Source organism: Schistocerca gregaria, chromosome 5 (genome assembly GCF_023897955.1).
Source record: "Schistocerca gregaria isolate iqSchGreg1 chromosome 5, iqSchGreg1.2, whole genome shotgun sequence".
Taxonomy (NCBI): Eukaryota; Metazoa; Arthropoda; class Insecta; order Orthoptera; family Acrididae; genus Schistocerca; species Schistocerca gregaria.
In genome coordinates this window covers 380,159,281-380,181,070 of record NC_064924.1, presented here as the reverse complement: position 1 = coordinate 380,181,070, position 21,790 = coordinate 380,159,281, and the positions used below count along the sequence as shown (strand labels likewise).

The window sequence follows — 21,790 nt, the reverse complement described above, 5'->3', positions numbered from 1 at the left end:
TGTAAGCCAACAAACTTATACAGTCACTGAAATACAGTTAATGGTCAGCTTCACTATTTTACATGGTTGTGGCGGTCACTTGTTTGAGCAACGCAGCAAGTCATATAAGTAGTAAGTAATGTAATGCATATAATCCAATCATATTAATCTTCTAATCTATTGTTTCTTCTCCATAGGAACCAAAATGGCTATCTTCTTCGATTCATGGGTGACTGAAATGTTGGCTGTACTGTCAACAGTTTTCGCAGTACTGTACGTTACCTTCAAAATCAATTACACCTACTGGAAGAAGAAGGGTCTGCCATACCTGGAGCCGTCTTTTCCACTAGGTAATGGCTGGAACACGACACTAATGAGGAAATGTCCGGGTGAAGATATGAAAGACGTTTATTTTGAAACAGAAGGCAAGGACGTAGTGGGTATTTACTCATTAAACAACCCTCTTCTTGTTGTGAGGGATCCAGAGCTGATCAAAACGATCATAGTGAAGGATTTCAACTACTTTCCCGACCGGGGCATCTACGTAGACGAGGAGACAGACCACCTGACGGCGCACCTCTTCTTCCTTGGAGGAACCAAGTGGAAGGGTCTGCGACAGAAGCTGTCCCCCACGTTCACGTCGGGAAAAATGCGCGCCATGTTCGGCATAGTGCTCGACTGCGCGCGGGTTCTGGCTGACGTCACACCTGCTGGTAGCGTTGTGGAAGTCCGCGAGCTGATTGCCCGCTACTCCACCGACGTCATTGCTTCCTGCGCCTTCGGCATCGACGTTGACAGCCAGCACAACCCCGAGGCGGAGTTCCGGCAATGGGGACGGCGCTTCTTCAAGCCATCTGTCCGTTCTTACCTGACTCAGGCCCTGGGATTCTCTAATCCCAAATTGCGCAACCTGCTGCCAATAGCCTTCACACCAAAGGACATCACAGAATACTTTACACGCGTCGTTGATGACACAGTCAAACACCGAGAGAAGACAGGCGTCATTAGGAAGGACTTCATGCAGTTGATGATTCAGTTGAAGAACATTGGATATGTTGATGACAGCTTCTCAATAACTGGGCAGAAGAGTGCTGAACGTAAGTCTCCTTTATCAGCGTTTTGTTCTTCTCTTCTTCTTCCCAACAAGGCTTAGCCCTTCGTAACCTATCCTGGTTTTACATAATTTATTCTCGTCTTTCCTTGGGCTTCCCACGGTTCTTCCTCCGACTGGCTTACATCTACTTCTTTCATAAATATGGTCCAAATAATATTTCCACTTTTATGTCGCTGTATTTTATCATTTAGGTTACACATTTGCAACACTTCTCTGGTCTCTTTATTTATAAATCAGTCTTCTTTAGAACATCTTTTTACAGATTTTTGAAATTTTATTTTCGCTGCTTTTAACTCTCTCTCTCTCTTTCTCTCTGTTATCCATGACTCATTCCATTAAGCAGCCTAGGGACAGCCATTATATTATAGAATTTAAGCTGGACGTCTTTACGGATATTGTTCTTTAATGTTCACCCCATAGTGCTACATATCATTTGGAACTTATTTAATATTCATGTTCCTATTGCCGTTAAATGACATATTTTAGTCACAGTAGCTAGGGTCTTGTTGAATTATCTGGTTATTTATCCTTTATTTGGGCTTTAAGGGGTTTCTTACTATGAACGCCATCATGTTTATTTTGCTTATGGAAGTATTCAGATTATATTGAGTTGAGTAGAGGTGCAACTTATGTAACGTTCTTTGCAATCCATCTTCTTTTTTGTCTATAAGCAGCAGGTCGTCATGAGATAGCAGCATATTAACAAGTGTGGTTTCTCCTGGGTCAACAAATTTTGATGGAACTAAATTGCCACAAACGAATGGTGCCATATAAATGTATATTAAACACTGTATAACACTACTGGCTATATTAAATTCGCAATACGAGGATAATGTTACTCCTTTGAAAGGAATTTAATTTGACAGTGATTGTGTGAAACGGACAGGTACTGGACAGTTTTTGTTTCACGAAAGACTAGCAGCAGCAGAACAAACGACATTCACACCAAAGTTCTATTAGTTATGAAAGAAACTCCAATTATTTAAAAGAAAACGCTCGCCACCCTAATTAGCCAAACTTGTGCCAAGTACTTAACTGTTCATAAAGAAAATTAACGATAGGTATTGACTTTACTTGATATTGAAATTAGGTACTGAAATAGGATATCAAACAGTAGCACAACTTAGCAAGCATTTTAACAGTGATTTGATATGAACTAGGCAGAAGGAACATGAAACCTATTGGCAACAACTGGGTCTCAATAAGACTTACTGTTCACACTTTAAAGCACGTAAGTTAATGACCGTTACATGCAATTGATTACTGGTGGTGGGGCACAACTAACTTCGACATGAGGATCTTCCAGGGACTCAGACTAAAGCTGAGCACTTCCTTCAAACCACAATATGAAAAACACTTTTAACTACAGATACGTGAAAATGTAATCACTGTTACAACGTGAAAATGTAAACACTGCTACAAAGCTGTACATTAATTTCCATGTGCTAGACCTTCCCATTTATTAGTCAGTAACTACTTTGAAGAATAAGTTTGATGCAAATACTTTTATTACTGCACTAACAATGACATCTAAACAAAATACTTTTGATCTTCCTTTTGTAATTATATTTCGGTATAACTTCACCTATTTTTCCATAAAAATCACCTAGAGTACTTCAGAAAAAAGACTCACTGAATGTTAAAGAAATCTCCTGCTCAACAAAAGTTATCAAACATTATTCATTAAAGCAATTACTTTTCAGTTAAGTTACGTAGGATAGTTGGAAACACTTTGTGGCACTTGGTAAATGACCCTGCCTAGGTAAATGAGTCAAGTTTAAAATATAGGTCTCAACATGAAGTTCGAACAAAACACTGTTATTATTTTAGTAAGAAACTAAATAACTGATCAATTCAATTTTACAGCATTCATCTGATTATTTGAGATGAAGGTGATGGTTGTGGCGATCTTTTGTGGCAACTAAAAAAGGCAGAAAAGTAGTCACAGCTCCTTTCGTATAACAAGCTCTGAAAATGCTCTTCTTAGTGCCGGATATTTGTAGTTCAGAGGTAACCAATGTATGCCATGAAAAATAAGCCAAAAGTCTTCCACATCCGAAGCAATATTCATTACTCTTATTGCTCCTTCTGCCTCATTCAGCTCAAAAACAGTTTGCTGGCTAACCACCAACTGACTTGCAACAGAAAGGACTCTTGCGAAATCCACCTTTTCCGTTCCTGCCAAGCCAGTTTCTTGGCGGAGGGAGTTACTTCCAGGTTTAACATGATCACAAAGAAACTTTCTTTAAGCACGAAGCAATTCCACAAGAATAATTTGAATATTTCAGAACTTTTGCAGAGCATTGCTTCCGAAATTACATATATGCATTATCTATAGTAACATAAATTATTAACAAGATAGTTTCATAGATGTTACATCAAAGAATATGGTGCTACAGAGATTAAATGAAACACAAGCAAACAAAGATATTATATGAGATAAGTAAGGTGAAATCGATAATAGTGTTTCAAGTATCAGGGAAAGGGTATAGTTATATCTGACTGTTTAGTTTATAATGAATATCTGATGATCTCTTCCTTCCTGCAGAACTATCTGTATGTTCAAATACAGGCTCTTTATTGCTGATGTTAGATGTTCACAGTGCCCATGTATTTGTAAAATTTCCTATTGTATATTCCTGTCTACCCTGTCGAACACCTTTTTAAAATCAATGACTGTGATGTATATATCAGAAGCTTATATTCTCTACACTTTTGCATTCTTGTTTTTGTTGTGTGTACATTACTTAAGAAAGATCTTTCTGTCCTCAACCCATACTGATCTTCAGATAACATGGTCTCTGCTATGGATTGCAAATGAGCATTAAGTATCTTAGTGTATATTTTCTATCCTTTGTTCATGATAGTTATTTTCCTCCATAACTTTTATGCTGGATGTAAGTCCTGTCTTGAAGACTTCTACTAGATTTGTTCCCCTCCACTGCTCCAGTATCCTGTTTCCAAGCCAGCGGGTATTTATCAAATGTATAAATAGTTATTGCCGTAGTATTTCTGGAATTGGATCAAGCTATTTGTTTCAATCATCTCCTCTTCTTCAATCAACTGATTATTAGTGCACCAATGATTTTTATGATTTTTCACCGAACCCTGACTTTCTGTTATAACTGTCTTCACATTATCTCTCTCCATCTTATTCAGGTTTCTCAACAACAATTTATAACAGAAGTCTGTACACCCTTGCACATCGTTTTCTGTTTGAGTGACAAACCTATTCCAACACTCCTTACAACCGTTTTTGATTTCTTTCGTTGTTATTTGTGTTTTTCTCTTGATTCTTCTGAGTCATTTGATATTAAATTCAAAAAGCATTTTCTTTTTCTCTTAATGTCTCTTTCAGTATTCCATATCGTTCTTATAAGATATTGTCTGATGTTGTTCCATGCTATGCCAATGTCTTCTGTTGTATTTCTAACACATACTTAGTCAGTCATCTTTCATAAAAATCTCTTGTACTAAAATCCTGTCTCCTTTATACTGTTCTCTTCCACATTGGCCACATAATCATTTTACTAACGAGTATAAAATAATCTTTAAATTGTTGCTTCCCCTGTAGACTCATGTATCTTGTACCACTCCCTTTATTTTTTCACTGATTAATACATAGTAAATTAGTGATCTCAGTTCTATGGCATTCCAAATATATTGCATATTTCTTTTTTTTGGAACAATTTGTTTCTGATTTTTAGTTTGTTATAACTACTGAATGCTCTAAATTTTATTCCATTTTTGTTAAGGTGTGCTTCTCCATAATTTCCTACCACATTTTCTATTTCCATATTCCTCGCATTTAAATCTCTTGTCAGAGTTATATAATCTTCTTCATTCTGTTCGCCTATATCCTCCTGGAGTGTATGGCAGAACTACTCAGTATAGTCTACCCTTCCTTCACATGGTGCATATAGTCCGTTCAGGGTGAGACAACTTCCTTCAGTCTTAATGTCGAGCAATAATTATTTTCTCATTTACATATCTCGAGAATGTGAGGGTCTTTTACGACTTCTTATCATTTAATAGTTCAATTCCAGCACTTACCCTGTTTTGGTGTTCTATGCCACTACACATCAGTATGTACTCAAGCCTTCTTGCTGACCTTTACATTTTTACTTTCTTTACAACCCAAGCTCCTTCACGTTCAGATTACTTACATTCCATGCAGCAGTCTTCAATCTATCCGCTCTGTCAAGTCGTTTGCCTTTTTTCTAGCCTTGGTTGCGTCTATCGGGTCTGTCTGGCTTTTTTCTATGAAACTTACGAGTGTTTTAATGCTTTAAGTAGATTAGGTACCATCCCAATGCAGGACCCGCAATCTGGAGGATCAGAGGTGTTTATTTTAGGGTCTCATTCCTAGGCAGGTTGCCTTCACATGGCTTGTAAAGCCTGTTTACGCATGTGGTAAACCTTCTGATTCAGCCTATAGGTGCCATCTTTGTCTGTAATTTGGCTCCTCTGAAACCACATTTGTTCCTTATCCTGGTACCTACAGAAATCTTACATATATCACTGTCAGCTTAAAACATTTTTGTATCAATATATCCTACTATTACTACGCTTTCATTCATATCATAGACAACAAAGATCTCATTCAATGACGTGAGATTTAATGTTGTTGATTACTAAGACATCATTGCTTACTGCAGTTTTATTGTAAGTCCTTAATGGTTAGCCGTACTACTTTAGACGTTGTCAAACAAATTATTCATGTATCACTCTCTCAGTCGTAGTAACAATTTGGTGAATATTTGTATCTAGAATCTAATCGCAGAACGACAATTCATTCTTTAAGAATGATATTAATACCATTAAATTGCTTTCATGTTATCAGCTCCATCATCTCTATAGGTGTCAGTAGGAATATGTATTAGGACTAAAAAATCCCCTTTCTTAATCTCCTAACAAAATCTTTCTTCATTGACACCTACTGCGTGAGCGGTTCAATTCCAGTGATCAGTAACTGGCGTCTTAATTCACTAAAGATGTTGTGCCTGGGAAAATAAATATCACTACACCACTTTAGTTCTTTTGGTTTTGCCATCGACAGTGTCTCTTGCTCTCATTTCATGCCATATTGTGGGGAGTTTTTGAGATACAACACAGGATATTGGCACTGTGGTGATAAGGAAATTAGTGCTACGAACTCCCTTCGTCTTGTTTTGAATAACAGTAATTGATATTTCTGCCATTACTAGCACTCATCCAGTTGTATCGATGTTAAAAGACAACTTGTGACGGGATACCTTGAAAATTTAGGTAGGTAGTTGGTGTCTACTACAGTATACAATAATATTTCCAAAAAGTAATCCAAACGCTGCATGCAAATAGAGATCAGAAGTCGTGGAGTAATTCCGTGGCTCATATAGTAATAATTTCCATTCCTTTTTGTGTCCCAAGCCCCTGTAATCGACATTTCCGTGACTTTTGCATCAAACGCCTTAAATAACAATATGTTAGTGAATATGACAGTAATGAGAGCATGAGGCTCTCACTTTTATGTTTTTGTTACTAATTACCGTGAGAATGGAAGCAGTGAACCTTGCATGTTGAGTATATTGTACAACCACCCGATCTTAAACTGACCCTCGATATGTTTACCGGTTATTCTTAGGCACCTTTCAGCTCACTTACCCAAAGATTCGCGCATTTATGAGAATACATCTGATTGCCGTCAGATTTTGTCACATGCATAGCAGATAAGCTCTTCTAAGCTGTGTTCATTGCTGATTGGCTCGCGTTACATCAGATATGAAATGGAAGATGAAATGTATTTATTAATATCAGTGATTAAAGTCATGTGAATGAGAAGGCCTTGTTACTGAACCTCCAGAAAATAAATATTTCTTTAATATACTGTCCTACGAGGTAAAGAAAAATTGGGGGGGGGGGGGGGCTCCCATACGTTGTCTTCCACAAGGGAAACGTTCTCCGATAGCATGAGTAATTTGACGTCCAAAAATGATTGGCAACCTTCACAATTCTCTATTATTCCAATCTCGTATAGCGCACGGGAAGAATGAACACCTTTTCGTAGGAGCTCTGATTTCTCTTATTTTATCTTGTTGGTCGTTCCTCCCTATGTAAGTCGGTGTCAACAAAATATTTTCGAATTCGGAGGAGAAAGTTAGTGATTGGAATTTCGTGAGAAGATTCCGTCGCTGCGGAAAACGCCTTTCTTTTAATGATGTCCATCCCATAATCCTGTATCATTTCTGCGGCACTCTCTCCCTTATTTCGCGACAATACAAAACGTGCTGCGTTTCTTTGAACTTTTTCGATGTACTCAAGTCAGTCCTATCTGGTAAGGATCCCACACGGAGCAACAGTATTCTGAAAGAAGATGGAAAAGCGTAGTGTAGGCAGTCTCCTTAGCAGGTCTGTTACATTTTCTAAATGTCCTGCCAATAAAACGCAGTCTTAGGTTAGCCTTCCCCACAACATTTTCTATGTGTTCCTTTCAATTTAAATTGTTCGTAATTGTAATACCTAGGTATTTAGTTCAATTTATGGCAAGTAGATTACACTGATTTATCGTGCAACCGACGTTTAACGTGTTCCTTTTAGCACTCATGTGGATGACCTCACACTTTTCGTTATTTAGGGTCAACTGACACTTTTCGCACCATTCCGATATTTGATTCCATGATCGATCGAGTATTTCAACCTGACCATAAGTAATTATTATGCCAATTTATTAAACAATTCCATGTAAAACTCAACATATATATAAATACAGTGCAGTCTACGAATTGCACGTCTTCAGTATTCCGCTTCAGGACACGGTCATTGTCAGAAACTGGTTTAACTGACATTAGCATTAGTGGGAGAAGTACAGAGACTGTCATCCGTAAGAAATAAAGCGTCGTTCCTGAAACAAGTAAAATAGCCCATATCTTTACATAGCAATATTTCTTTACTGACTTACATTTATACCACCTAGTTTTAGTTTCACCAACACTGCCTCCTCAGAGTATGGGACTAACTGCTTCAAACATCGTGTATAAATTATTATGTATCATATTTAAGACTACGAATTATTTTCTCCATATTACAAATTTAGAGGTAATATGGGTTAGAGGCACGTTTTCTGCAACCATTACTGTTGCTATTACAGTTTTTTTATAATGTAAGAACATTTTGGAAGCAATTTTCAGGAATTAGCTTCTAACGATCCCATGTGAGATAGTGGTTTGTATCTTTAAGCTGATTTGTTTTATGATATAAGTAACAGTCTGTTTACGAACATATTTTGTCTCTGGCAGAGAAAAGTAAGACGCTGACGACCAAGGAGGTGGCAGCACAGGCGTGGGTGTTCTTCCTCGCAGGGTTCGAAACATCCTCCACCACCGTAAGCTTCTGTCTGTATGAGCTCTCTAGACATCCGGATATCCAGAAGAAGTTGCAAGAAGAAATTGACGACGTACTGAAGAAGAACAATGGTGATGTGACGTATGACATTATAATGACCGAGATGCCGTATTTGGAAAAGGTGGTGAATGGTAGGTTGTATGTTTTTCATTACTTTGATCATACATTATTATAATTAAAGTAGGATTATGAACCCGTTAATGGACATTAGTGGAGAAGATCTTAATTATTACAAGTGGTAGAAAAAAGTTACAATTATCACATCGAAAAAATTAAACTACGAAATTTTTTTGTTTGTTTTTGTATGCCGGTATATCTGTGCAGGTACACAATGAAATCGCCACGCCGCAATGTCGTAGGAATCGGCTATTGGGACCAAACCAGAGTGATGCAGCCCATCTCTGTTTGACAGTGGCTGCGTTATTTTCTTTCGGTTCCGCTAGTGGTCTTCTGCCGTAGGCTGGGGATTTCAGTGCGTAACTGGACTGAGACATGCAGACGTAAAGAAACTTCAAATCTGTGGGATGATAATTAAAACATTATGTCTCCCTTATGAACATCAGTCGAAACAAACGACGTAATTAGATAACTTGTTCCCTATACTACTTGTTCACGTATTATGACACAGTTCACTCCTAGAAAATGATCAGTCACTGACGTCCTACACAACAGTATTGCTACGAAGATTTATGCTCATATCTTTACAAAATGGGCCAATCACTAATGTACGAGGAGCGTTGAATAAGTAATGCAATGAATTTCTTTTCAGAAAGCAGTTTGGTTTTATTCAGGATTCCGATACAGTATATTATTGCTCACTCTTTTGGCTACTAATCCTGTTTCACGGCTTTCCGGGCGGGAAGGAGCGGCTGGTCCACGGCACGAATCCGCCTGGCGGACTTGTGTCGAGGTCCGGCGAGCCGGCCAATCTGTGAATGATTTTTCGGTGGTTTTCCATCTGCCACGGCGAATGGGGGCTGGTTCCTCTTATTCCGCCTCAGCTACACTATGTGGGCAAATAAGTTTTCCTCGTACGCTTACACTACTGTTACTCTATCACACAAACATAGGGGTTACACTTGCTTGGTGTGAGACGTTCGTGGAAGAGGGGGGGGGGGGGGGCGACTCCACCGGGGGCCGAACCGCACAATAACCCTGGGCTGGATGTGGGGCGGCGGAGGGGTGAAGTGGACCGCAGTACTCGTCGTGGGATTGTTGACCACTGCGGCTGCGGCGGGAATGAAGCGTCTCCGTCGTTTCTAGGCCCCCAGTTAACAAATCTACATCTACATTTATACTCCGCAAGCCACCCAACGGTGTGTGGCGGAGCGCAATACATACAGTGCAATACAATCCTATTTTTCAACGTACTCTCCATTTAATGGGATTACCTTACACCGCCATACTGAGAGGGCCTGTATGCTCGCATGGTACTACTCTTACTGGCTGACGTCGGATCCAAAGTCTTGCCACGTCAATATCCTTCCCGTCGTCCATGTAGTACTTCCTTCGGAGTGCACCCTCCATTGGGCCAGACAAATGGAAATCAGAAGATGCGAGGTGCTGGTTGTAGGGCGGATGTAGGAAAACAATCCAGTGAAGATTTGTTCTTTATTTGGATGCGCAGACTTGTGTGAGGCCTCGAGGTGTCATGGTTGTCATGGAGAAGGAGAAGTTCGTTTGCATTTGTGTGGCGACAAAAACGCTGATGTCAATTCTACAGTTTCCTGAGGGTGGCACAATACACTTCAGAGTTGGACTTTGACCATTGGGGAGGACATCAAACAGAATAAACCCTTCATAGTCCCAGAAGACAGTCACCATGAATTTACCGGCTGAGGGTGTGGCTTTAACTTGGCGCCACTCCATGCATTGCCAATTTGTTTCCGGGCCGAAGTGATGAACCCATGTTTCATCGCCTGTGACGATGTTCAAAAAAACTGTCACGATCAGCCATGTAACGTGCCAGCAGCTCCACAGAAGGTCCTTCGTTAATCTTTATGGTCTTCTCTTAGAACCCTGCCGGCACACACCCATGAGTACCCAACTGCTGAACGAGTGTGTCAGCACTATCGACAGACACATGCAGTTGTGTAGCTAATTGTTTTATTACGACCCGTGAATAACCTCGAACAAGAGCGTCCAGACGTTCCACCATTGCAGGAGTCACTGCTGTGTGCGGCCGGCAGGCACGTGTGTGATCGGACATGTTCGCGCGACAGACGTCTCACCCCAGGGCTTCACATGCTTTTGTTCACTGCCAGGTCTCCGAAGACATTTTGCAAGCGCATATGAGTATCTGCGATTCTCTGGTTTTCAGCCAAAAGAAGCTCAATGACAGCTCTCTGTTCGAAACGCACATCCGTTCACAGGCGCCATTTTGAAGGCTACGTACAGCAGCGCCACGTATCTAAACGTCGTGAAACTATGGTAGTTGAAGCGGGAGCATTATACGATGCTCCATAACAAATACAACATTATGGCCGAGAACATATATGTATTGCATTACTTATTGAACGCCGTCGTATCCATCATGCCACGGACTGCGCGGCCCCTCCCGCCGGAGGTTCGAGTCCTCTCTCGGGTGTGTGTGTGTGTGTGTGTGTTGTTCTTACTATAAGTTAGTTTAAGTAGTGTGTAAGTCTAGGGACCGATGACCTAAGCAGTTTGGTCCCTTAGGAATTCACACACATTTGCCGGCCGCTGTGAGCGAGCGGTTCTAGGCGCGTCAGTCCGGAAGCGCGCGACTGCTACGCTCGAAGGTTAGAATCCTGCCTCGGGCATGGATGTGTGTGATGTCCTTAGGTTGGTTAGGTTTAAGTAGTTCTAGGTTCTAGGGGACTGATGACCTCAGATGTTAAGTCCCATAGTGCTCAGAGCCATTTTTGAATCACACACATTTGAACGTCATCGAATGATCACTGCAAGCATAAGTCACGCACTTTGCAAGTGCAATAAAACCATTTCATCAAGCAAAAGCACGAATGGAATTTACAGTCCATGAATCGTTTCTTCTCCACCATCCCGTCCCTACCTTAGAAGATGCCTATGTGTCCAAGAAGACTCACATTTTATCGCTGGCTAGCATTACCTGATTCTGTTACTTGCTGTTTACAGAGTGCTGTAGCGTTACAATAATATACCTAGGAACATATGATGTTTCTTAGCCGATGTTTCAATCTAATGACTCATTTTAGGATCACACGAAAGTAATGCCACCAAAGACAGCCATTACCAGTTTCTGGAATTTTCTGCTTATTTCGTTATTGTGAGATTTGAGGTTGTGTTTTGTGCAGCAATTGTAGGCATTTATAGTCTACACAAGTAAGTGCCTTATAATATATTAACGTTATTTGTAAGATTTTGTTAGTTCTGCAGTTTTACAATTTCGTGATGAACAAACTCCCATGTATGTGGATTACTAAGCCATACTCCTTTGACCGTGCACCATGTTGTACCTAAAAACGGAGACAAGCTCTTCTACCATGCGACATGTGATATGTGCGAGTGAACAGAGTTTCTTTACCGTCCTAACAACTTTACCTTTTTTGAAAATGGAAATTTGTATCTGTTTTCAATAGATCCTATTTCAAAATGTTTCTAACTTTAAACTGGTTTTTGACAATGTTTCCCCTTAGTCTGATTTCTCTTAATGATTATTAGTGTGTAGTAGACTAACAATGTAACAAATATACTGTTAAATACAGTACTGACAAGATTTTCCCAGTTGGATATTTTTGTTCCTAGGTACATGTTTGGAAAACGATTTCTGCGTATAAATTTTTTGTAATTTTGGAAAAAGGGTCACCACATTACAAGTGAATGCTATCATTTAAAGATAGAGTAATTGAACACATTTACCTTCTGTTGCACGGCTGGCTAGACGCAGAAGACTGAAAAGTGCTCTAACAAGGAATCGCACTTCTACTTTGCAAGCAGGTACAACCTACATCCTATGGCCTACGTACACGTGGGCGCGTGCGCGCACACACACACACACACACACACACACACACACACACACACACACACACACACACACACACACACACACAGATACACATACATACAAGAGAGAGAGAGTACTTATATCTTCATTTATTCAGCAGAAAGAGAGAGAGTATTTAATGCCTTCCTTAAATGTTCATTTCTTCAACACTTTACATTATTAACTGTTTCGCACAAAGAACCCTCTGCACTCATTGTTATCAGTCACAGAATGCTGTAACATCTTAAACCGTATTTTCAAATTTATTAATGGATTTTGGGTATCACCCATACACCAAGCCTCAGACCACAAAACAATAATTATGCATCATTTTGAATATCTGTTATTTGTTACAATTCCTATAAGATCTATGATGAAATTTTGTTTGAAATTATTGTCAATGGTCCAGGAGCAGTGAATTGTTACTGTGTGTGACGGGAGTAGTCAAGTTTATGTTAGTGTTTTGACTAACAATTTAGTTTTATAATTGCATGGTTGCGCAAATGGATACGGTTGATATAGAAAGAATACTTCCTCTCCCAAGTTTAAGTGTTTTCATTTGAATATACGCTGACTGCTGTTAATGAGTATTCTGTTTTGTAGTAATCCCACCTTCCACTCCCTTCAATCTAACAGTAATACAGGCACCTAGAAGAATTAAAATTCCATCGCCTTCAGGCATTTTGTTAATTGTTCTGTATGGTACTCCCTCTTGTCACTCCTAATCAGCTTGTGACGTAGGCATGAAAACCTGCACAATGATGTTAATGTCTTTCTGTTCTCCGAAGAATAATAATTTGGATGATGCAGTGCTCAAACTGTCCTCTCCTAATACACACCTTGCTACACTTAATGATGAAAATAACAGTTACACCATAAAGCAGGCCATAAAAACATGACATGGTACATAAACAATAGATGTTTAACAAACCGACAGTGACAAAACAGCACATATTGATACCTGCCTGTAGTGCGTTTCGTAAAATACTTAGCAGTTGGCAAAGGCCTTCAGAAAACAGTTAATTGACCAAACGGTTTAGGACTTAATGATTAAGACATTTTCTCTTTCTCTATTGTAAATACCACGCTTGTACATTTTCTTTGACTTATTTTCAGACAACAACTGAAGTACAATTGCTAAGGGAGACAAAACTCCACATCGAGGACCAATGTGGAGTACTTATTAAAACTCCTCCGTTGACATCGTTCCATTTTTTCTTCCAGAAACCCTTCGTATGTATCCGCCAGTTCCAGTTTTGAATCGCGAGGCGGTGCAGGATTACAAGCTGCCAGGGTACGATTGTGTCTTGGAGAAAGGAACTAAGGTGCTCATTCCAGTCATGGGACTCCATTATGACAGGAAATTCTTCCGAAACCCCGAGAAATTCGACCCGGAGCACTTCTCTGAGGAGCAGAAGGCATCCAGGCACCCCTACTGCTATCTACCCTTTGGCGAAGGGCCACGCATCTGCATTGGTGAGTCACTCCTCCTTTCACCTTTACTCTTTGTTGTGTTAGTATTCCGTTCCTCAATCGGTAAAAACAGAACCCTTATATGATCGCACTGTTGCCCATTTCCTCAGGAGCGGTAGACAGAGAAGATGAAGTTAATGTCAGTTATTACAGTCTGTGGTGCTAATATTTGTAAGTCAATGGAATGAAAAGATGTGGCCATTTTATGCCACATATTTGGATACTTGGAAACTCACTCATCAAAACCTATGATGCTTGATGAACTATCCATATACATAGTTAAGTTTGTACTGAACCCACATAGCGCGATTCTCATTCGTAGCTGTTCGGTTTTTTACATAACCCATATGAAAATATTTTCACGCTTAGGGCACACGATGAAAAAGTATCACAATAACATTAATTATTAACATATGTGACACGGTGAAGGATATCTGTGTTTAATGCAGTTCCCAACAACTCACATCTGGTGTCAATTACGATTTTGCCAACGTATCAAGAAACGTAAGTACCTTGGGTAAATATCTTTAGTTAATGTGAAACACTAGAATAATAAATCGTGCTGACTGTTCGAACACTACTATGGTGGTTGTTGTGGTCGTGAAGCCACAGACACGATCGATGCAACTCTCAGCTTAGTCTATCCTGTTCGAAACTAAAGCTACCTGCATCTATTTCTGTCACGGCCTCTATCTACAATTTTTGCCCTCCACACTTCCATTACCAAACTCAGAACGAGTTGATACCTTACATCTGTGTATCATCCGATCCCTTGCATTAGTCAAGCTGTATCACAATTTCTTTATTCCCCCAACATCGTTCAGTACCTTCTTTTGATATTCGATCTACCACTCTGATCTTCAGCATTCTGTTATTCTCTTCTCGCATAGACTGTTTACTGTCCATGTTTCACTCCTCTACAAGGATGAGCTCGAGCCAAATACCTTCAGAAAAGCGTTTCTAGGATTTAGGTATGTATTCAATGTTAAAAGAATTATCTTGTTCAGAAATGTTTTTGTTTAATATTCACAGTCATCAGTTATTTTTCTGACTAAATAGCAGAACTCAGCTGTTATTTTTAGCCTCTCATTTCCTAATATAATTCCCTCAGCCTGGCCGGATATATTTCGACTAGACAATCTTACGCTTCCTGTACTTTATACTTATAATTTTCACAGTTTTATACTCATTGAAAAAAGAAACCCGATACAAGTCATCTATCAAAAGCGCTCTCAGTTCGTGCTGTTTTGTGCACGAAACTTTACATCTAAATCACTTCTATGAACAAAGCTCGAAGCGCCTGATTAACTTAATGAAACTCATTGAAATAAAATGGGTGGAATCAATAGTGATACAGTAACTGAAATGGAATCACACATACTGTTGACCTGTAATGTAATGAATGTGTCTTGATAACTAAAAATCTGTACCAAATCGGTATATCTTGAAATACAGCTCCATATTTATCCCGAAAAACTGGAACGAATAGCATTGTTAATGGCACTTCTTCAGTTGATAGAACATTAATTTTTATATTTTGCTTTTTAAAGTTTTTTTCTGGTGCGACTATGTTTGTATTTTTTGACGTTTAGACATATATATGAACAGGTGACACGTAGCTCTTTCAGGAACTTGCTTACACTATATGGCCCACGCTCAGTCTGAGGCCACAGTGCAGCGTGTTGATGTAAACATGATTATATGACACGCTTGAATCCAATCATGTAAGAATATAAACGTGATTCTGTAAGGAAGAAGACTCAACATTTTCCTTGTTTCCTTTTTTCAGTACTCCACAGTCTTCTTCTCCATGTTGCCATTTAATTTCTCATGCCTGTGTTTTTATTTTTATTATTTTTAAGTTTACGTTGAACTCGGGAGGCTTCTGTACTTAAAAGTGTTCCTATCTCTAGTTTCTGATAACTTAATGTTTTTTTTTCTATTCTTTACTTATTTTTAGGGGGCAGATTATCGTTGTCCTATTTCTTCAGAACTTCAGGATTATTAGTTTTGTTAACCCGATCTATTTTATTCGGTAGTAATGTTCTAAATTTTTTTATTTACTGATCCCCTTTTCTTCAACTTGTTGTTAGAACTTTTACATTATGAAATTATTTACTGAAATGTCGCATACATCCCGTTTCATAGACTAAGATTTTGCCTTACATAGTAAGGCAAAATCAGATCATTGCTAAGTTAGCTGGTAATAAATATACTAGAGCTAACGGAGATCAAACACAAAATTTTTGTTAGGTGTGGACCCACAATACCTACTAACTCTCCGCTCACTATCGATGCATTTCTTATCTGTGTAGCGTTGTGTGCATTTCTTTTTGGAAGGTCAAACAACCCTGTACAATTCATCCACGACATCAAGTTATATATGACAGTTTTAGGTAGTGAAATAAATTATTTCACGCTCTCCATACTACTGTAATGAAATTTAAGGTTGTCAAGATGGAGCGTGCGATCAATTTAAAATACTCTATCGTATTCGCAAATGTCTTGTTTGCATTTGGTTGGTTTACGACTTTTCACAGGTTGCGGTTCTGGTTAGTCATCATTAGAACTAAAACCCCAGAAAACACAAGTCTGCAAACTAAATATGAAAGCTATACATATTTAAAAGAGCAGGATAAAAAGAAAAATAAAACTGTGATCAGCGTGTTGTGGCGGACCTAAACTATATAAAGCAGAGGGTATATTTTTATTTTTCACTTTATCTTGATCGCTCTAGTATCTTCATAGCCACATTAGCATAGAAACCCAGCGTTGCTCAGTTATTTATTTACGTCTGTGGGTCCATGCCTACACCAAGCAGCGTCTGGTCTTGTGCTAAATGGTTAAGACGTCATATCTCCTGAACTATTGAGTCGCACATATATACAGTTTTGTAGCCAATAATAAAATTCCAACAGTCGTTATTTTGGTTTTATTTGTTAGGCAACCAGTTTCGGCATTACATTATGCCATCTTCAGGCCTGCATACATCGAGCAACCCCCGTGTTAGAAACCGATGCAGCACTGTCAACTAGTATAGTGAAGTTTTGTTTTCCCACGGACATGTCCACTTCTTGGACATCTGTCAGCAACTCCAAGGAGAGCACATGCCTGTAGGAAAAAAATCTTCACTATACCAGTTGGTTTCAAACACGTGGGTTACTCGGTATAGGCAAGCCTGAAGATGGGATAATGCAATGCCAAAACTGGTTGCCTAACAAATAAAACCAAAATAACAACTGTGGGTATTTTATTGTTGGAAATCCACCAGCAGAAGTCCCGCACCCCAGACATAGGATGAAGTTACATCTGTAGTTTTGTAGATACACTCAACGGCATATGTGGATACTGTCTCCACCATGTTTTGCGAATGGAATTAGTAGTAATTAAGAAATAAATTTAAACGCCATGCACGATGAGGTAGCTTCTCATGCATCTCAAGGTTTATCATATCTCCTGAGTCATCAGTTGTACAATGAAATAATAATGTAAGCAGTTCAGCAGCATATGTCAATACTGTCTCCGATACTTATTTCGAATAGTGTTGAGACAAAGAAGTAATAAATTTAACCATCATGCAAGATGCAGCGGCTTTTTACGCATCTCATTATTTATGGCGTCATATCTCCCGAACTATGTGTCGTACACTGAATAATTTTGCACTTATATCCAGTGGTGTATTAGCACATTTCCTGAACCATATGTCGTACTATGATATAATATTGTAGCAACATTCAGCGGCATATGTGGGTACTGTCTGTAAAATGTGTCGCGAGTACAGTTGGTACTAAAGAAGTAGTAAATTATAACGTTATGCTTTAAGCGGTACTTTTAATGCGTGAACAACGGAAAAGTAGTGTGGTGTCACCGCCAGACACCACACTTGCAAGGTGGTAGCCTTTAAATCGGTCGCGGTCCGTTAGTATACATCGGACGCGCGTGTCGCCACTATCAGTGATTGCAGACCGAGGGCCGCCATACGACAGGTCTAGTCTAGAAAGACTCCCTAGCACTCGCCCAGTGGTACAGCCGATTTTGCTAGCGATGGTTCACTGTCTACATACGACCTCATTTGCCGAGACGACAGTTTAGCATAGCCTGCAGCTACGTCATTTGCTACGACCTAGCAAGGCGCCATATTCTTGAAGAATGTATTCTGAACTGATAATATTGAGAATCATGTACCGTCAAGAGCGACGTTCATCATTAATGGATTAAAGTTAAGTATGAAACTAATTCCGTCTGATTTCTGAATTCTAATTCCTTGTCATGTTCCAGACCTCACGTCAGTATAGTTCTTCCCTCCTCACGCCAGCCTGCGTGAGCTAAAAAGCGTGCATTTCGGCCTCCAATCCTAACACGGTGTTGGCTCTTCCGCCGATACTACAGTAAGCGTAAACGTTGTTCCTTTCATCATTTTGTGGGAGATGTCAGCGAGAAAAAATCTCATGAAGGTCTGAAATCGTGTGATGTCTGTTGCAACTCGCCAAGTGCTATCGTTCTGAAATAAAGTCTGGCAATTCACGTGTCGCGTACAAAGCTTCTTTTTAACCCCGATTCCCACCCCCACACCTTTGATAGGTAGGTAGTTAGTTCTTACCCACAAGGTGATTGTGTCAAATATTATTTCAATTTGCAATACTGAACTGAACCTAGAAAGGAATGGGGTGATTTGTTGTGTGGACTGTATTCATTACACCAGTTTTACTACTAGATTTCTCCGTTTTTGCAGACTGCATTCCTCTCTATGATTGGTTTGACTCAGCGCTAGTTCATTATAACGAACTATTTTGAATTTCATTGCAGTCTTACGTGGAACGAATGAAATTCAGTTTTTCACTCACGCCGGCAATTCAACACTGAAGAAAAGTAGCATTATCAATAACATGTACAACGAACTGATGGTCTTTTTTGTTGCAGGGATGCGTTTTGGGTTGATGCAGGTGAAGGTGGCGCTGGTACATCTGCTGTCGAAATTTGACTTTCTGCCCGTCGGAGACAAGCAGTCGAAGCTACGCATGGCTCCAAACAACATCTTGTTGACACCAATTGGCGGAATCGACCTGAGGGTGGAACGTCGACGAATGGCTGCGTGCTGAAGATGAGGCTGAAATTGAAACTGAAGCTACGTTACAAAGCTGAGCAAGACCGTCTGCACACCCTCCACTCTCATCCCTTGAGAACCGGATCCCACAAATAACCCTGTGCCGTGACGGAAAATTAATGCCATTTTATTCATGACACTGAGATGTTACAAGCTGCCAATTTATACTACTTCTTGTATCATGTTGTGTCCATTAAGACTGATATCATTGTTAAGTTGAACAGTTTTTTTTTTTTTTTACCAAACCATAAAGATGTATGCATTTTAATGTCTCCTGCTCACTTGCTTTGTGTTGCCTTTGTATGCCCTTTAGAGGTGTCGAATACGTATCCTCACTTTTACCATAGCTTACGTACTTACGTGCCGTCTCTACGTACTACTGTCTGAAACAAAACGACGTACGGTATGTTTGTTGCTAGAGCACCATTGCGAATATTTGTAGGATGTAAGGACCACAGCTTTTGCGCTTCATACAAGTAAGCAGGGACTGGCGTTGGTCAGAGACGTAATTTACAAGAATGTTTGGAAAAGTCAGAAGCATGGGTCCGTACACTTTTTTTTTTCCTTTGATAAGTGAGATGATACGTAGAATCTTTTAATTAATTCCACACTATAAGTTCCTACCTGTATCAACCTACAGATAAAGCATTTCTTTGAGTTACATATGTGCCTATAAAATCAGAAAATCAACGAGTGCCTCTTGAAAGGTGAAGGCGAAAAGAATATTTTTTACGAATTAATACAAAGAGTAAAATAAACTGCTATTCTCTTGGCGACGTGCATGGTCTCAAGATATGACATATTATTTTTTCCTTTGCGCTGAAAGGAAACTATCCTTACCACTGGAGACAAAGCACCAGATGATACTCGACTCGTTTTGAGACGAGCAAGGATAGAACATGGTCCTGCAACTGCGAGTTACTTTTTCCATGGATTCTCTTATTCGTTTCATGCCGTTGTATTGTTGCTTCCTCCAAACAACAATGACGCCGATTTTCTCCATCGTGCTGTCCATGTGAGCTTTACCTCTTTCTTCATAGGGACGTAGAACTCTAACCCAATGAGAATTTTACAGTACAAACGTCTGAAATATCGCTACACAGAAACGACGAAGCACTTAGAGGAAAAACCAGATACAGAGCACTCAGGCACCAAGGAACTTCAAGTGCATATTGTATTTAGACAGTTAGTGTTGTGTTTACCGTTTCGAATACATACATGACTAGTAGTCAGATGTGACTCAGCAGTAAAATATTAAAAAATTATAAGCCCAAGTATTAGATGTATGGGAGGGATTTTCGCGAAATTTTTTAAATGTATTTATGTAACCTTTTTTAGTATCTGCGTAGCTTCACCTGGAAGGGTGTTGTCTGTAAAAACTGACCATGGAAGGAATCTCTATTACAGAATATGTGCGCTCCAAAGATCATAACCAACTATTAGCATACAACACCCACTACAGATACAGTACCCCTCCCCCCCCCCCCTCCCCCCTCTGTCGGAAACCGATCCTCTACTGCGGAACATAAAACACCCTCCGACAGTTGGGAAGCAAATAAATAAAATAAAACACATTGTTCAGGATATTTGCTTTGTAAATTTGTACCCGAAATAAAGAGCTAAAGATGTATAAGTGTGCCCCCAAAGCAAAAACTTGATTTAGTTAAGGGAACCTCCAAAACAAACTCTGAAACTAGAACAATCGCGTCATTTGTGGCTTTATCGATCAGAGTAATAGTCACTTTATTGCACGTTTAGCACAGCCTGCCGTTAATGAATTGTCGGCGTCTCACGCTACAAGGCAAGGGTGTAATCAGATCGTGTCTGCAACATACAGGCACACATGTGCAACTGCTGCATTTGGCCAGGAAACAGTCACGCGGCACGTTCCTTCCCAATACAAACAAAGTGCTAGAAAATGCGGATTATTTTCTTACCAACATACAAGAATTATACGTAAAAATTAAATAGTCCACTGATATTCAGACCTATTGTTAATTAACCTTATGAAAATGTTTGGAAATACACAAATTTACCATTTTTTTAACGCTGTAGGCTTCCCCATTGCGAGCAGGATAGCTATGTGAATTCTTATCCATTGTGGAATGCAACGACTGTAGTCATGTGGCCACTTTGGAGTGCACGTAAATTTGACGTCACAAGCCCCGCCTCTCTTATTAGTAATGCTGTTATTACCATCAAGTGATAAGTCACGTCATATTCTCCCTCTTCCCTCCCCTGCCCACCTCCTCCTTTCCTTCAATACCCAGCATAGAATTAAAATGAGTGAGGCAGTCAGAATGTAGTTTTAACAAATAAAATAAAGTAAAAATCCAAGAAGGCGGAAGCACTTTCCATCCCTTCCTCGAGAATCAGTATCAGCGTAGTATTAAAATAAGACAGTCAGTTGCTTAGTGGCGCCATGTTGGAAGATATGCCATGGAAAATTAGCGCAATAGGCGCCTAGCTCAAAAATATGCATTATTTCTGTGAAAGTGTACACATACACACATGGAGATAAAACAACATGGGAGTTGTCATTACGTCACACATTTGAAGCTGGCCTCCGCCATCTTGTATAGCCAAAAAGCATTAGGTAGCTATACCTTCACGGTTCACTTCGGAGATGCTTTCTCGTGATATCACCCTGATGTAACCGGGCTTAGTTTTGACCGTTGGGGAACTGTGTCAGCTTTTTTGATCGTATCCTAAGCAGCACCTTGTGCTTTGTTTGTGTGGAGGCGTAGTTGCT

General features: G+C 39.7%; 2 protein-coding genes across 2 annotated transcripts; both read left to right on the top strand.

The window, feature by feature from the left end:
* Positions 1–184: 184 nt before the first annotated feature.
* Positions 185–13,588, top strand: LOC126273349 (cytochrome P450 6k1-like). The gene is made up of 3 exons (XM_049976897.1): positions 185–1,076; positions 8,368–8,604; positions 13,578–13,588. The coding sequence occupies exons 1-3, from the start codon at positions 185–187 to the stop codon at positions 13,586–13,588; spliced, it is 1,140 nt and encodes a 379-aa protein (XP_049832854.1).
* Positions 13,589–13,792: 204 nt separating this feature from the next.
* LOC126271910 (cytochrome P450 6B4-like) lies at positions 13,793–19,334 on the top strand. Its single transcript, XM_049974300.1, has 2 exons — positions 13,793–13,937; positions 18,855–19,334. The coding sequence occupies exons 1-2, from the start codon at positions 13,802–13,804 to the stop codon at positions 19,031–19,033; spliced, it is 315 nt and encodes a 104-aa protein (XP_049830257.1). The 5' UTR covers positions 13,793–13,801; the 3' UTR covers positions 19,034–19,334.
* Positions 19,335–21,790: the final 2,456 nt, after the last annotated feature.

What these genes read in the sequence shown, in the direction of transcription:
- LOC126273349 (XM_049976897.1), top strand. Translation starts at nt 185, where the DNA reads ATGGCTATCTTCTTCGATTCATGGGTGACTGAAATGTTGGCTGTACTG. An exon ending in TGGGCAGAAGAGTGCTGAAC is followed by an intron (nt 1,077 to 8,367) that starts GTAAGTCTCCTT and finishes TGTCTCTGGCAG; the next exon opens with AGAAAAGTAAGACGCTGACG.
- LOC126271910 (XM_049974300.1), top strand. Translation starts at nt 13,802, where the DNA reads ATGGGACTCCATTATGACAGGAAATTCTTCCGAAACCCCGAGAAATTC. An exon ending in AGGGCCACGCATCTGCATTG is followed by an intron (nt 13,938 to 18,854) that starts GTGAGTCACTCC and finishes TTTTTGTTGCAG; the next exon opens with GGATGCGTTTTGGGTTGATG.